This window comes from Myotis brandtii, unplaced genomic scaffold, assembly GCF_000412655.1.
Source record: "Myotis brandtii unplaced genomic scaffold, ASM41265v1 scaffold668, whole genome shotgun sequence".
Classification (NCBI taxonomy): Eukaryota; Metazoa; Chordata; class Mammalia; order Chiroptera; family Vespertilionidae; genus Myotis; species Myotis brandtii.
The window spans coordinates 394,001-406,036 of NW_005370597.1; the positions used below are offsets into that span (position 1 = coordinate 394,001).

The following is a 12,036-nucleotide window of genomic DNA, read 5'->3' on the forward strand; positions in this document are numbered from 1 at the left end:
TTGGGGGGGGGGGGGGGGGGAATGGGCTGTATCAAAACTGCCTAGTCATCATTGTTATTGATTCAACACCAGAGTTCCCTGTTACCCAGAGAATGGGAGGACTATGGGAAGCTTCCTAAAATCCCAACAGGGAGACCATCTAACAACACAGACTGCCTGTGTCTGCTCTAAGGCTTCATTTGCCTCCTTCAAGTTAGAAGCAGAAAATCAGGCGGAGCAGGAATGAGGCGACCACCATGCAGAGAGAGGCTGAACTGGCCTGGTGGGTGTGAAAATAAGTAGTGGGCTTGGAGCACAGGCCCTGGTTCAGACAGCCTCATCATGAATCTTGCCATTGCCACTTACAAACTAGGTGATCTTGGACAAGTTACTAAACATTCTGAAGTTCCCGTTTCTTCATCTATAAATTGGGAAAAGAATAACTACCTCTCATAGTTACGTGCCTATTAACTGCACAGCACCCGGCCTGGAACCTAGCCAAGTGTTCAGAAATGGCAGAAACTCCTACCATCATCATCATATCATCATCATCATCTTATGATGCCAAGTTGAAGGCAGCAATTTCATTAAGACAACCCTCACTAAGTCAGAGGTTGGTGTTTTTTAAATGATTTGTCAAAGTTTTTTGCTGCCCTTAGTTTAATCACTTCATTCCATGATCTCAAAAGACTCAATCAATCGAAAAAAGGCCATTTCTCTCCACAAACACATTCAATCCCATGGCTTTTCCATCCCATGGCTGGAGGGTTTCAGCTCAGCTTTGGCAGACTGATGTAAACAACATGCCCAAGGAATTTTTATTGCCATTTCATTAATGGGGTCTCATTAACATCCCTCCCAACCAGCTCTGCTGATGGCCCAGTGCATGGCCGTCCAATTACCAAACAACAAAATCCCCATAAACCTGTCCTGGCCTCTGAGGTTAAAGATTAAACTGTCCCTAGAAACAATAATGAGTTATAAGAAACAAGCTGTGCAAAATACTCAGGTCCCTTTCCCAGCTACTAGCTACCCAGGAGAACTCTGATACCATCAACTGGGGACAAGAGTATGGGCGGTCAGTTTCTAAATACAGGATACCCTCCCCACCCCAGAATAATGTATCACAGCAAACACCTGGGGGCATAACCTTGAGGGGAAAACCAGACCCGGGAAAAGACAAGGCCATTCTAAACAGGAAAGCAAACAGGTAGCTGGGTGGAGAGGTGGTGCTCCCGCCCCTCAGAGTCCCACTGTTGTCTGCCTCTCGGTGCCTTCATCAAGGAACTAAGGACTAACCATCAGAAGGCAAGAGCTGGCTTTAAAAATGGTTACATTTTTTTAGAGCGCAATTTGTCAATATCTATCAAAAATTTTTAATGCATACTCCCTTTGAGCTACTTTATGCCACTAAGATGGTAAACTACAGGTATAATCTTACTTACATATTAGCAAGTATACTCCAGAATATTATGTAGAAAATTTCTCACTCAACATTTTATATAAAAGAAAAAACAGTGAACATTAGTGCCCATTAATCAAGGACTGGGGTTAAAAAATTATAGTGCATCCATATGATACAACAGATAAAAAAGACAGAAAGCTCTATGCTAGGTGCTGCCCATGGTTCTCTCTGGGTAGGATTGTGGTGTTTTTCCTGCTCTTTCTGCCTGTCTGCTTTTTCTGTAATAAGTATGAGTGATTTTTTATTAGATAGCAATAACAATAGCAATAATAATTATAACAGCAAAAGAAAATTTGTCTTGGATAGGGACTAGGAACAGAATTCAGAGGCAAAGCTGGGACCATGAACAAGTGAGAGCAGAGGCCAGCTAACCAGAGACTAGGCAAGGTGGGAAAGCAGGATATACCTGTGCACCTGATACAGAGAAACCAAAATCAGAAGCTCTGGAAATGGTCCTCTCCCCAAAGTGCATGATGTCCGCAGCAACAGCAGCGGTGATGTCCCAGGGAGTCCCACTCTCTGCCAGGACCCAGCTCTGAGGCTCTCTCACTGCGGATGGTGAGGCTGGCAGGAACGCTCCAGAGCATGGCCATGGGTGGTGCCTACTTCTGCAGGAGGCTCTCCTCCCTGTCCTGCCCAATCCCCAAACCATCCTGAAAACGGGGCAGGATGTATTTCCCCCATCATAGAGAGGAGAAAACAGGCCTAGGGGTTGCTCCAGTGTTGGCTGGTCTGACCCCTACTTCTGATCTGGAGGGTCTCCTTGTAGTGGGTTGGCTTAAACCCCCACTAATGTGAGGCAGGGAGCCAGAGAAGCCGGTGAATACAAGGGCCGGCACTGCCCCTTTTATGTGACCCTAGTGGGTGCCCACACCTCCACACTTACAGTGGGCGAGGCGGCAGCTCTCAAGAGGCAGTGAGGGCAGAGAGTGCCAGATTCCACCTCAAGTGGGGAAGTGCAAGACCAAAGAAACACAGCAGCCCACATCAGTGGGTGGATGCCAACCACTGAGGGAGTAAGCAAAGATAATCCTTATACACTTCCTTCGCTAACACTGTACAATTTACCTTCACACTGCTGCTTCTAATGTCTTTTCATCGTGGTCTTACCACCTCTGCATTTCCGTGACTTCCCTGTGGGCTGCAAAGAAACCTGTACTGGGACATGGTCGCAGGCTCCAGGGAAGGCCTGTACAACAGGGAGAGGCTCTCAGCCTGAAGTCACACCAACAGAGCAGGGAAAATAGGAGGGCTCACACGTGCAGTGAGGGGGCCGCCTCCCAACATGGAAGAGAAGACATCCACGTCTCACTTCCCCACACGAAGATGACTAAACAGCCTGTGTCTAGCAGAGACAGCTGGTCGTCTGTCTACACTGTCTGGTTGTTGGCATCTGACTATGTGGCACAGGCTTCCAGGCTCACACTTCTAATGGAAAATGCCAGCTCTAGCCACCAATACTCCTCAATTAGCAATCCACAAGGCTGCCTTATGTGCAAATAGGGCCTGCAAGCATAGTATGCAGTAGTTACAATCACTGGCTCTGGACTCAAACTGTCTGGGTTTGAAACCTGCCTCTGTCCTTACCAGCTGCGTGACTCCAACAAATAACTTCACCTGCCCATGCCTTAGTCTCCTTAGCTGTTGTACGCATTAAATGAGATGACACATAAAGTGGTAAGCATGGGTGTGACCCAAAGTGAGAGCTCAATAAACACTAGCTAGAAATAATTCATCAGGATTTCTGCATTCACACGTGTGTGCACACCCTCCACACACACACTCACACAATGCTGGCAGGTCCCAATCACTGTGACATGAGGACCAGGGAGCACCACCACAACATTGTGCTCCCAAATGCATCCTCCCCACTCTCCTACAGGTGAGTCTCACCATCAGACAATGAAAGGGGCGAAGGGAGAAAACACAGATTTTGAAAGTGGGGAAAAGCCAGGCCAGAAAGAGCCTGGGAGCCTTTGTTAAAGGTGAGGGTTCAGCACACTCCCCAAACCTGAGATGATCTTCTCGGCCAACTACAATAGGCTGGGATATGTGCTGTGTGTGTGGAAGGAGAGGGCTGGGGAGGGACACCAGGAAGGGAGTCAGGGAATTCCTGGCATCTAAGCGCTCTTCCTTTGTCGCTGCACCAGCAGATGTTCATGAGCTGGCCTGGGTCTTGGCCAAGTTCTTGGCTCCTGCTGAAGCAAAGCCTCAAGAAAGTGGTCTCTTCAAAGACTGGGCTGGGGAGCCCTCTCCACAGAGAGGAAAGGCTCCCTGAGAAAAAGCAGCAAGGCATGGGGAATGTGCAGGTAAGGGGCACAGGAAGCACGGCAGAGAGACAGGAGAGCTGAGGTTCAGAGCCAGGAAGAGTCAGGAGAATTCAGAATTGGGGCATCTGGAGAATGTCCTTCACAAAAATCATCATCATCAGGATCATCTTAACAACTGGTCCCATTTGTATCTCAGAAATAGTAACATAATTATTACTGCCTTTCTGATTTAAAAAAGTTTTTAGATTTAAATAACTATAATTTTAATACATAACTTAGTTCAGTTGTAGAAATAAGATTGTAGGAAATAAAGAGAGGGGAAGGATGTATGTATATAAGGGGAAAGTCTATGAAAGTTCAATCTTATTCTTCTGTGAGAAGTCAGCAGATAATATCTAAAACTATTCCAAAAACAGTGATGTAAACATATTGTTTCGATAAATGGAGATAAAGAGTAGATAAAACAGCTTTTAGCTGAATCAGAGCCTGCATTTTCATTCTTTTTAGAATTGAAGTGAGTGCCTCTAGAGAGCAAGACTTGCTGTGGAAAGGCAGAGCCGGGGACTCTTCCTTATCATCACAGGCCTTACAGTAGTATTTGCCTGTTAAGCTCCTGTTTAAAGAACACTTTGATCAAAATAGAAATCTTCTTAAACAGAAAATGATTTATTTCAAACCTAGCTCAAGTTATTCTTCCCCCAGGAAGTCTTCTCAGATCTCTTTCCTCTTCTCTCGTGAAAATTACTCTCTGTGTTATCCATCTGACAATTAATCATATTATACTTGGCAATGAGCTGGACTCTTCTATTGCTAACAATCTTCCCACCTGTGTCTTGTGACCCTGACTGAATTATAGCTGCTTCGCAGCAGAATGCACTTCTCACAATCTTTGAGGTGTCCACAGCCGGCCAGGTTATTCAATCCACAAGGTTGGAGGAGGTGTGGCAGCCCAGTCCCCATTACCTGCATAAGCATTGGCCTGCTGCAGAAGGTCGGTGCAGGTGTGCACATCTGCAAACGCGCGGATGCCCAGGCAATTGGTGGGATGCAACTGAGACTGAAGGAAGTCACAGCAATTCTGCCGAACATCCATGAGCTGCAGCAAGCTGGCTGCTGGGAGCAGCACCTGCAGGAGAAGGGGACATTCTGAGACACTGGATCCCTCCAGCAGGGCCTCACCTCCCCACCACACTGTTCTAATCACACCACTCCCATGCTCGAGATCCTGGCATGGCTCTCCACTGCCTGCTCAGGTCAGTCCAAACCATCTGGTCCGGCTGTCAGGGCAGCCCAAGCCTCATTTCCCCCTACTCTACACCTCATGGAGTCTAAGCATTAGCCTATTCTCTGTTTCCCTCGGCCTACAGCAGTGCTTTCCAATCACTAATGTCTGTATGAATTCCCTGGGGATCTTATTAAAATGCAGATTCTAATACAAGAGTTCTAGGGTGGGACCTGAGAGCCTGCATTTCTAACTGGCTGCACTTTGAGTTTCAAGACCCTTAAGATCCCTAGCTGGATTGGCTCGGTGGATAGAGCTTCGCCCTGCTGACTAAAGGGTCCCGGTTCGATTCCCGTCAAAGGCAAATACCTGGTTGCAGGATCAATCCCCAGTGGGGGCATGCAGGAGGCAGCCAATCAATAATTCTCTCTCATCATTGATGTTTCTCCCCCCCTTCCTCCCTGTGCCCCACCCCTACAATTTACATGTCAAAATCCCAACCCTCAATGTGACTTATTTGGAGACAGGGCCTGTGAAGAAGTAACAATGGTTAAATGAGGTCATAAGAGTGGGGCACTAAGGTGTCCTTACAAGAAGAGGTAGAGCCCTAACCGGTTTGGCTCAGTGGATAGAGCGTTGGCCTGAGGACTGAAGGGTCCCAGGTTTGATTCTGGTCAAGGGCATGTACCTTGGTTGCGGGCACATCCCCAGTAGGGGGTATGCAGGAGGCAACTGATCGATGTTTCTCTCTCATTGATGTTTCTCTCTATCTCTCTCCCTTCCTCTCTGTAAAAAATCAATAAAATATATTTTTTTTAAAAAGAAGAGGAAGAGATATCAGTGTGCGCTCTCTCTCTCTCTCTCTCTCTCTCTCTCTCTCTCTTTCTCTCCCTGTGAGGACACAGGGAGAAGGAGGCCTTCTGCAAGCCAGGAACTGAATCAGCTGGAATCTCGATCTTGAAGTCCTAACTTCCAAAACTGTGACTCCATAAATTTAAGCCACCCGATCTGTGTTGTTTTGTTATGGCATCCCAAGCAGACTAAGATAGATTGATTCTTGGCTACACATTAACATCACCTGGAGGATTTTTAAAACATTGATGCCTGAGTCTCACCCCCAAAGATTCTAACTTAAGAGGAATGAGGTGTGGCCTGGACAGTGAGGTGTTTCTACAGATCCCCAGTTACCTCTGATGTACAGTCAAGTTTGATAATCACTGCCCTACAGGCTTTAGCACACTGTCTTCACACAGAAAGGTACTTATTGAATTGTTCACTAGCTGATTCACCACTTAATTACTGAATGTCTGTGTGCCAGGCTCTGGTCTAGGCTCTAAGATTCAGTGGTAAGCATAAGCCAGACCCCTGCTCTAATGGAGAATATAATCTACTGGAACAAGGGAGTCACCCCCAAGTCCCTCGGGGCTCAGATAAACACACTTTATTCTCCCATCTAACAGATAAAGAGAACATCTTTAGGTACATTCTCAGAGAAAGAAGAGCTGAGTTCCCTTTTAAAAGGTCACAGGACACATGAGTATTCATACTACTTCCTGGAAGACAGAAAAATTTCCTGCTCAGGTGTGTTTGCATGTGTTTTTCCTAAAAGCCAGGGAAAACTGGCTTAAGCAGGCCAGATGGGTACTCAGATTGCCAACCCCCCTCAAGTTCCCTAGGCCTTTCCCACACTGCCCAGCCTGCCCTCTGGATCAAGAGTCCTGGACCCATGGCCAGAGTCCTACCTGACCCCAGCTCTGCTTCTCTTTCCCCTCTGCCCTGTGGAGGAGGTCAACAGTGTGAGCATGTCCTTCAAAAAAGAAATTAAAAAAAAAAAACAAACAAAAAAAAAAACAGAACAGTTTGATTTGAAGCTGCTTAGCTCAGGGCCCACGACATCCATTTCACCCCCAAACAACTGCCACATCCTGGGCTTGCTCTCAGCTGCTCCCCCGGCTCGCAGGGAATGTCTGGACCAGCCAGATTCCAGCTGTTCCCATCCACGAGGGTGTGCCCAGGAAGACACGGGCTGCAGATACATTTCTTTTCTTGACTCGGGCCACTACAAAAGTCTTTTTCTTTCCCTCAGAGATTTAAATTCTGGACCCTGACCATCTTCCAAAACAGTTCCGAGTCTTAGCTTCATCTCTCCTCACCAGCCTGTGCTCAGGCCCCACTCTGCCCATTGCCTCGGGCCTTGTCCCTCCACTAGGGCACCCAGTCATCCAGGTTTGCCGAGGACCAAGGGGTTTCCAGGACACAAGGCTTTCGATGTTTACACTGGGACAGTGGGTCGCCCTTTCTCATCCCTGTCCACATGCAGAAATCACCAAGAGCCTCCACCATCAGGGGCCCTACTCCCAAGCTACCTGTTTGCTCTCAACAAGGAAAGCCCTTCCGACTACAAGCTTATTAACCTCCTCCTTCACGAGGCTGAGTTCTAGAAAACATGCTCCTCTTCCCTTCCTCTCTCTTCCCCTCTCCTGTCCCCAGCAGGACAGCAGCAAATTAGCATTATGTCCTTGGTATTTTCCAAGCCCTGATTCGTTCCAGAGAAGGAAAAAAGATAAAAATCACCCACTCCCAAGGGGGGGAAAAAATCACCCATTCTTAAGTTTTAGATCATAAGTGGACACAGCCAGGCTCCAAATCTGACCTCTTAAGCTCCATTCTCACTAGGCAGCCACTGTCCCCACTAAGCAGCCATAAACTGAGAAACTCAATTAAGCTGTGAGCTTGCTCAGCCTAGCCAAACAGATTCCAAACCAGATTAGTCTCTGCCTGCTAGTTAAGGAGAGAACCATTAACCATTCTTGTTGAATACATACCAGGAATGGAAGGCTCTGCTCCAAACTCCTAAATGACCTCCATGACACCCCTACCAGCACCAGCTGCAAACCCTACAGTTAGGGCCACAGGTTGACCAATCATCCTGGTTTGCTGTGAATGTGTCAGCTTTAGCACTGAAAGTCCTATGTCCCAGGGTCAGGTGATCACCTGTGCAGAGGAACTTCTAACCAGTTACCCTAAGCAGCCCTGGTGGAGAGGAGCAATCAAATGCTGTCCAGCACACACTCAGTGGTGTGGCAAGCCTCAGAAGAGTCAGGGGTGACCAGAGGAAGGAATGGGATAGCAGCCTTTTAGCTCCAAAGACAAGGATTTCTGAGAGTGCTATCTGCCCCCAAGATTGCATTCCCAGCCAGACCAAAATGAGATCATGCCAGGGACACTCACCCCCTCCCCGCATGCCCTCTTCTTCACCACGAGGGCAGCAGCACAAGTTGGTGCTTAAACTCTCAAGGTCATGACAACCAGCCAAAAAAATAAGATAATAAATATTTCCTGAACACACTCCTTAGGTTATGAATTTCAGTTTTTAAAACCTCCCTGGACAGAGCTACCCACATAGCTTTCAACTTCCCTACTGTTCACAAAACCCACTTAGTAAGCAAAAATTATAAGGCTTTTCACCTCTCCATGTGCCCCCCGCCCCCCCATCCTGTTTGGGTCCTCTCCTGCTGAAAAGCATTCCCAAACTGACTTCCTAAAATAAATGGGGCTGGTGGTTTCTCTAATTGCTCCTTCCCTCTCTTTGATGTTACACTGAGATTAGCTATGAGTCAAAGGCCCTTTTCTTCCCACTATTTGCTTTATACAGGAAGGCTTGAATGAAAGGAAAGGAAGTCAGAATGCTGAGGGGGCTTGGAGACTGGGAGATGTATCACTGCTTAGCCTCTGCATCTCAGGGATAAACTAGGCCCCAGTCCAGTGGGGTTCTGGGGGTACACATGAGAACAAACATCCCCAGTGGCTGTGAAAGAAAAGAGAGCATACGTCCAGGAAGGGCTGTCTTCACCTCCCTCCCCACATCAACAAGAGCTTTCAGAGGATTTCCTCTTCTCTTATCTTGCCTGCAACTCAACTCCCTCAAGTGGCAGCAGTAACAAGATTGTGAACAAGAGGCCAAGCCTGGGTCCTCAGCTTTGAAGCAAGACTGTCCTGATGGAATCACTAGGGCAGTCCTGGTGGCCCCTGGACAGAGGAGGCCAAGACAGGAGGAGTGGCTGGCTGGAACCACCACAGGGATGGAAGATGACCCCAAGTCGAAAGCCTTAGCTTGTCTCTCTCCACCTGACCTTCAGCAAAGAGTTTACAGGCTCCCCTCCAGCTTGCAAACGGCCTCCCTCCATTCTTCATGTGCAGGCCTGTTTTGTTTTTTCTCGCCCTCGGATAACATGAAAACACAGCAGAGGATATCCCGTCACAGAGTTTACTTCCTTTAACAAAAACAAAAGGAAGTGCCCTGCCTCAGAAAGCACCTACTCCTGGAATTTCAGGGAGACAGGGCCATGGGCAAAGGGAGGGCACCAGCCAGAGGGCCAGGTGACAGGGCTGCCCGAGGCCTCTGCCCTGACCACACCGTGGGTCTGTCCCTCCCAGCACCTGGCATGAAACCTGGCACAGAAACAGTGTCAAATTAAAAATCTGTTGAGAAAAAGAAGAAATGGGATGGGGGGAAAGAGGAAAAGAAAAGGGAGGTAGGAGGAGGGAAGGGAAGTGGGTATAGGTGAACAAGAGAGCTAACAGAATAGCACTGTGATTAAAAATCTGACTTTGATTTTGACTTCACTTACCAGCTATGTGGCTTAAGGCAAATTACTTAACCTCTCCGTGTCTCTGTCTCAACAGTAAAAGGAGATAATAATGGTACTGTCTTAAGACTTGTTATGAGGGTCAAATGAGATAGTAGTTTTAAAGCAGTTAATAGTACTCAGTTAAATTAGTTTTGTTTTTTTTTTAAATATATTTTATTGATTTTTTACAGAGAGGAAGGGAGAGAGATAGAGAGTTAGAAACATCAATGAGAGAGAAACATCGATCAGCCGCCTCCTGCACACACCCCACTGGGGATGTGCCCGCAACCAAGGTACATGCCCTTGACCGGAATCGAACCTGGGACCCTTGAGTCCACAGGCCGACGCTCTATCCACTAAGCCAAACCGGCTATGGCAGTTAAATTAGTTTTTATAATTATTAATTCTGAGCTAAAGTCAAGATTCTGAACATTTAACAAGAAACTCAAGTTCACCACATCAACAAAGCACAATGAGTTGTAGAGAGCTGGTTTCAAATCCCACCTCTATCCCTCACTACCTAATTGACTGTGGGTATGACTCATGTAAGCCCTTTGGGCATCAGTTTCTTCAACTATAAAAGAAGGATCATAGATGAACATCCCATTGGTGTTTACAAGAACTAAATGAAATAATGCATGTAAAATGATCAACACATGCTTGGCTTACTGTAAGCATTACTGTGCAAGTTATGACAACTGTTACCTCTACCACAGGAGGGCAACTCAGTAACTTCAAGGTATGTGTGGCCAGGAAGAGATTAGGGGCATAGCTCTCCCAGCCATTTAACCAAGCCCCAAATCTCTGACCCTTGTTTCTAAGACTTTCAGGAGAGCCCCAATGCCTCCATGCTCACCTTCTCAGTGCACCAAATCTTCAAATGCTGACGTCATAGACAGCTGTGAGCAATGGCTTCAGAAGATACATAACAGCATGATGAAGCAGCCACATTTTGATCCAAACTTTCTCTTTTCAACCTTTTTTGTTTTGTTTTTCCCCAAGGTCAAACCACAATTTAAAGTGGAGAGGAAAAGGGAAAACAGTATATCTCATTGATTCCAAACAATGAAGTTCCCTGAAGGTTCCACATTGTGCTTCCCAGGGGAGCCCTTGCACAGGCTGGCCCCTCCTACCCTACACACAAGAGATGAATAGCAGGCCCATCTAGGGCACACACACCAGTGAGGATGCAGACTGGTGGGCAGAGGCAGGCCTGACCTCCCAGTCTTCCTTCAAGATCTGGCCCAAACAATGCTTCTTCAGTGAAGCCTACTCTGACCATCCTCATCAAGGTGGTGATAACCATTTCCTGCTTCCTGGGTACCTCCACCCTCACCCCTACCAGTCTATAGGACACCCATGCTTAGCCATGGTCTGGCTTCAGACCATGTGCTCCTTGGTAAAAGGGCTTCTATGCTCACAGTGCTCTCTGTGCCCATATTGTCTCCTGGCACACAGGGTAGCACTCTTCTAAGTTAATTCATTTAATCCTCACACCCACCCTATGTGGTAAGTACTACTATCTTGCACATATTACAGATGAAAACACTAAGGCACAGAGAGGTTAAATAATTTGCTTTGGGTCACACAGCTAGGAAATAGCAGAGCCTGGATTTGAAGGCAGACAGTCTAACTCATGATTCCTGTTTTACAGATGAGGAACTCTGGTAGGAGGGAGAGAAAACAAATCAGAGGCTGGCTGAGTAAGTGTCTTCTCCAGCCAGAGGTCACTGAATCTCATGCCCTCACTTTACAGATGGGAAACGAACTCCCTGCAGTGGGAAAGGGCTAGAATAAGAGTACTCCGAGAATTAATGGCAAAGCCGAGGCTCGACCCAGCTTTTTCCATTCATACATAACTCCTGCTTCATCTCTAGTTCTGCATATATTCTGAACCTGCACATCTTCACTCTGGCACCCTGCTCCCACCCTTACAAAGTAGTTTTTTAAGAAGCAATGGAGAAGTCATTTTCTCCAGAGTCCTCTAATTAGTCTATCTGCTGCTACCTGCCTTAAGATAACTGGTACCATAGAGACCACACTGGGTTAGACCAAATTTGCAAAGATATATACCTAGCCAGGTGAAAAGAATTCAGAGTGAAACAAATTTTAATTATCTAGTCTGTATATACTTTGTACTTTACAAAAAAAACAACCCAAAAATCTAATAATAGAGGAATATGCAAATTAGCCAGGACACCGTAATATCACTACCGATCTACAAGCGGCGGAGAGCTAAGGAGGGTGGGGTAGTGGGTGGAGCATTACAGGAGGGCGGGGCAGTGGGCAGAGAGCTACAGGTGGGCAGGGTGGCCAGCTGAGGCAAGCGACAAGCTACTTGCGCACGGATTCGTGCGCAGGGCTACTAGTCCTATCTAATAATAGACAAAGATTGAAATTAACCGTACCTCCGCTACGCTTCCCATTGGCTAATCAGCGAGATATGCAAATTAACCGCCAACAAAGATG

General features: G+C 47.0%; 1 protein-coding gene across 6 annotated transcripts in view; it reads right to left on the reverse strand.

Moving 5' to 3' along the window:
* The window catches only part of KLHL3 (kelch-like family member 3), a 110,571-nt gene that overhangs the window by 58,528 nt on the left and 40,007 nt on the right, over nt 1–12,036 (reverse strand). For 5 of the 6 annotated variants that reach the window (XM_005881002.2, XM_005881005.2, XM_014529120.1 and 2 more), the window contains one exon: nt 4,678–4,840. In XM_005881002.2, the coding sequence (XP_005881064.1) occupies nt 4,678–4,840 (163 nt within the window). Of the gene's footprint in view, nt 1–4,677; nt 4,841–6,678; nt 6,744–12,036 lie in introns of all 6 variants that reach the window. The other variant, XM_005881003.2, reaches the window with a different exon arrangement.